Raw genomic sequence first — 4,207 nt, 5'->3', positions numbered from 1 at the left:
ATGCATTGGCAGCACTCGGAAGCAAGCTCCGCGATCAAGTCAAAAGGACTATTCCGATCCATCGAATCGAAAAACCAAGCATCGACATCTCAACGGAGGCAGCTAACTTCGTCACTACGGAATCCGAAACAACGCCCTTATCTCCAACCACTGACGACTCCGAGATGACAGACCAAGATCAGTTGATACTGGACTGGAGAACTGAATTCATCCAGTATCTCACCAAGGGCATACTTCCCACTGATAAATGGGCCGCGAGACGATTAAAGAGACGCAGCGCGCACTACGTCGTCATAGAAGAAGAACTCCACCGGGTAACAGCTAGCAAGGTCCTCCTCAAGTGCATTTTTGGCGAGCAAACGCAGCTAGTAGCTCGGCGCGAATTGGGAAGGACCATACAAGATCATTCGAGTCGTCAAACCAGGAGTATACCGACTCGAAACTTCCCGCGGAGAGGCAATCCCACGAGCTTGGAACTCCATGCATCTTCGACGTTTCTACTCGTAAAATGAGTAACTTGCAAGAGCGAGTAAATGATCTACATCACCTTTTACTCGCCCAAAAAAAAAAAACCTGTTTACTTATCTTGTTTTTTCTCAAGCAAAATAACGAGAGTAAAAATCCGAGCAAACGATGCCAGCCCCTTAACTCGAATGCGGCGCACGAGCACTCGTCCCAATCAATCGAACGTATCCCGATCAGATATCGAACGAAGGGAAAAACAGAGTCACCGATGCTTCTCGCATTGACCAATTCGCGAGCAAAATTTCCAGATCTTATCACAAATTGAAGAATAGTGGGTTGGCCGACCAAATTTCTTTCGGTTACTGTGAAGCATCCGGATACCCGACTAATCGCAAACAAGATTGGTGGGATTAAGTTAACGAGCAATGAATTACTTCAAAATCATTTAAGTCATTTGTGTTCGTTCACAATGCACTTACGATGAAAGTACTTGATAAAAATAAGAAGTCTTAACGAAAAAATGGAACTATCCCAGTACCGAACAACAAGACCTATCAAGGTCGATTACACAATACAGAAAGTCAAGGGCTTCCATGAGCCTAGAACAAAATAAAAAAAAAGAAAGCTACAACAAACAGCGGTCTTCATCCGTCAAATAGCCGGGGGATCTTTGCTCACCGTGCCATCTTTCTCCCCGGGACCCGAGATACGACCAAAAGTTAGGATCGGTGGGTCCTCGTTCGCCGTGGAAACGCCTTCCGGACGACCCGCAGAAACGCCGCCATCCTTCTTAAGCTCTTCAGAAGAAGACGTCGAAGAACTTAGATTTTTAGACGCCTTCGTAGGAGAATCAGTCAGGACAATGGTAAGCACAGCTCCGTCCTCCGGAATGACCGCATCCATCGACGTTTGCTTCGTAAGATCAGCATCTTGGTCAGCGCGCTGGGTGGAAGATCCAGCGGTTTGGGCGGGTTCCTTCATCTGATCTTCGGGGGGTGGATCTCGATTAGCGCGGGGAGTTCGGAGAGCAATAGCGGCTTCAGAGTCGATCAAATCAATATTCGATCCGAACGGATCGATCTGCCGCCAAACCTCGTCGATTAAGAACCGAGATTCCAACACCAACGGAGAAAGGCAAAGATCTTCCTCAGGAATCTCCTTAACCTCGAGACGAGCTGCTTCCCGCTTGTAATGCTCCTCCTGCCCAGCAAAAGTCTCGATAATCTCCGGCGGGATTTCAGTTCCCGCATCCTTGATCCGCTCGAGACATCTCCTCGTCCCGAAAGCTCGGCCTTGCAGGCATCGAGCCTCTTCGTACTTGTCCCTTCGCGCTTCCCGAAGAGAAATCCTATGAAAGCGTTTTTCGGCCTTGGCAATCATAGCGATCATCACGCGGATCCTCTCATGCGTGACTTCGTACCTGCGAGACTTCCGAAGCCTATTCATCTCTTCCTCGTACTTCAGCGACTCGGCAGCCCTTGCCTTCTCTAACTCGGCCTTCTCCTTTGCCACCTTGTCCAGCACCAACTCGAGGTTCTTCATGGACTCTTTGCACATTTGCAATTCCGCCGCGTCAGACGTCCTCGTCTCATCGAACGCCTTTTTGAGGGCTTTTTCCCGAGTAATCGCGTCGTACTTGTCTCGCAACGCAATTCGGAGAGCTTCCTCGGTTTTCTTCCTAGCTTCCTCGCCCTCACGAACCTGCTCTCGGGTTTGCCTTAACGCCATATCGTACTTCTCAACGAGTACGTTCCAATCGCCTTGACTCTGATCAGGGCACAACAAAGAAAAAGTTAGACAAAATATCGAGAACAAGTGATGGAAAAGCGCGGGCAAACGCTTACCTTAACAGACGAGCAAGCGGCGTGTTCATACTCGTCCTTAAAGAGGAGATCCCCTACCGGAGGAAGCTGGTCGGGGCCGCCCTTAACCGATTGCAGCAAACGAGCACAATCTTCTGGGTAACAAGCTAACGGAAGCTCGCGATTAAACTCAAACTTGAACCCATCTTCCGGGGTCTCTTTGGGACGTCCGGACACGCGGGTCTCAGATCCCTCCGTGATATGAGCTGAGGAATCGCCCATCAGGCGGACTTGCTGTCCCCCGGAAGCTTGCAATTTCCTCGGAACCTCCAAGACGCCCCGATCTCCCGTCGAGACTCCAAGAGACCCTCCTTCTGTCGTCTGACCCTCTCGTCTCCGCCGACGCAAGGCGATGGTCTCGTTCTCGTCATCATCCGAGGTTCCAGCCTCGGGAGTAGCATCAGGGACCAAAGCCTGGAGTTCCTCCTCACAAACTGAGGATGGTCGGGGCAAGGAGGAATCTTTCTTCCTCATCTTTTTCTTCTTGGGAGCGTCTTCTACAAGAGTTTGAGATGAAAAATCTTGGAAAAAAAAGTTTTGTTTGGGATTACATCTTGAGTACATTAACAATGAAATCCGCCGGTAGGTGCTTGCTCGGCGGTAACAGGAACAGTGTCAGTAGTCTCCGGCCCCGAAGTACCAACCTTACCCCCAGAAGTCCCCTTTTGGGTACCTAACTTCCCGGCCACGATGAGACTGAGATCTGGTAATTGCTTCATGGATCTAGCTCGATTAATTTCTTTCTGCTCGGCTCGAGTAAAAAGCGACAATCTCTTCGTCGTCGACTGATTAACAAGAGGGAGTGAGTCCGAGATCCAATCCCCTGCAAAAAGAAAGGAAAAGGAAAACTGGTAAGTTATCGAACAATCACTCGGAAATAAAGAAGGAAAAAGTGAGGGCTCACTGTTGGCGATTCGATCAATAGATCTGCAAGTCCTATCCCGAGTAAAATTCTCCCAATAATCTTGTTTCTGCAGCGCAACGGTTCGGGCACTTGTCTTCCAATCCTCGGGGTAGGTGGCAATATTCGGGTGACCAACTGCAAAAAAAAAAAAGACAAACACAAAATATCAGATAAGTACGCGCAACAGTCGTCATTAAATCAGTATGCTATACCCATCTCCGCATTCCAAAAAACACGACAGCTAGATCTCGGCGGTTCCTCAAATGCCGACCTATTCGACTTCACGTAGAAGTATGAACGCTGCCAGTCTGAGGTTTTGGTCGGATACCCGGTAACCACGTTGTAGTTTGGACGCATCCTCGTCGAGACTAGCCCGTCATCAGAGATTGAGGCCGAAGTCAGTTCCTCGAATGCCCTCACGCTCAACGACATCCCCGCTTCAGCCGCGATCACCGACAAAACAACCATCAGGCGAAGCGAGCCATTCATTAGCTGACTCAGAGCAACACCCCTGCGAACGCGTAGGCCGTGACGATTCGGGGAATCGGAAACCACAGCTTCGTGACGTTTTGGAAGTACGACTCGTAGACACATTGGTAACCTCTTGGCGGGGACCAAGGCCTTTGGTTTTCCTTCGGGATTATAAACGAGACCCCGTGCGCAGTGAGATCTCGGAGAATCGCCTCCACTGATTCTACAGTGGACTTCGTCTTCTCGACGTTCGGCCACTCCTGACCGTCGACAACAGAAGGATGCACCCGCCAGGCTTCCAGCGGACTCTCCTCCGCAAAAATATTTCCCGGATAATAGCTGATCGGAATGCACGAGATGTCCACTGCTTCTTGACCATCGTCATCATCCCGGAATTTTTCCCTCGCCTCCGAGACGAGAAGACGCTGCGCCGGATTCATGCTCCCAGTATCCATCATCGCCTCGTGACGAATACCCTCCAGACCCTCGGACGAACCCCGACTAA

The 4,207-nt window shown here is 50.1% G+C and overlaps 1 protein-coding gene across 1 annotated transcript; it reads right to left on the bottom strand.

Annotated features, from left to right (window-relative positions):
- Positions 1-2,859: 2,859 nt before the first annotated feature.
- Positions 2,860-3,720, bottom strand: LOC106344922. Its single transcript, XM_013784214.1, has 3 exons — positions 3,444-3,720; positions 3,232-3,366; positions 2,860-3,150 (listed from the first exon to the last, which is right to left on the bottom strand). Exons 1-3 carry the CDS (start codon positions 3,718-3,720, stop codon positions 2,891-2,893), a joined length of 672 nt encoding a protein of 223 aa, XP_013639668.1. The 3' UTR covers positions 2,860-2,890.
- Between the last annotated feature and the right edge of the window lie 487 nt (positions 3,721-4,207).

The sequence above is a fragment of the Brassica oleracea genome, chromosome C5 (assembly GCF_000695525.1).
Source record: "Brassica oleracea var. oleracea cultivar TO1000 chromosome C5, BOL, whole genome shotgun sequence".
In the NCBI taxonomy this organism is placed as follows: Eukaryota; Viridiplantae; Streptophyta; class Magnoliopsida; order Brassicales; family Brassicaceae; genus Brassica; species Brassica oleracea.
This window is presented reverse-complemented; position numbering and strand designations above follow the sequence as displayed.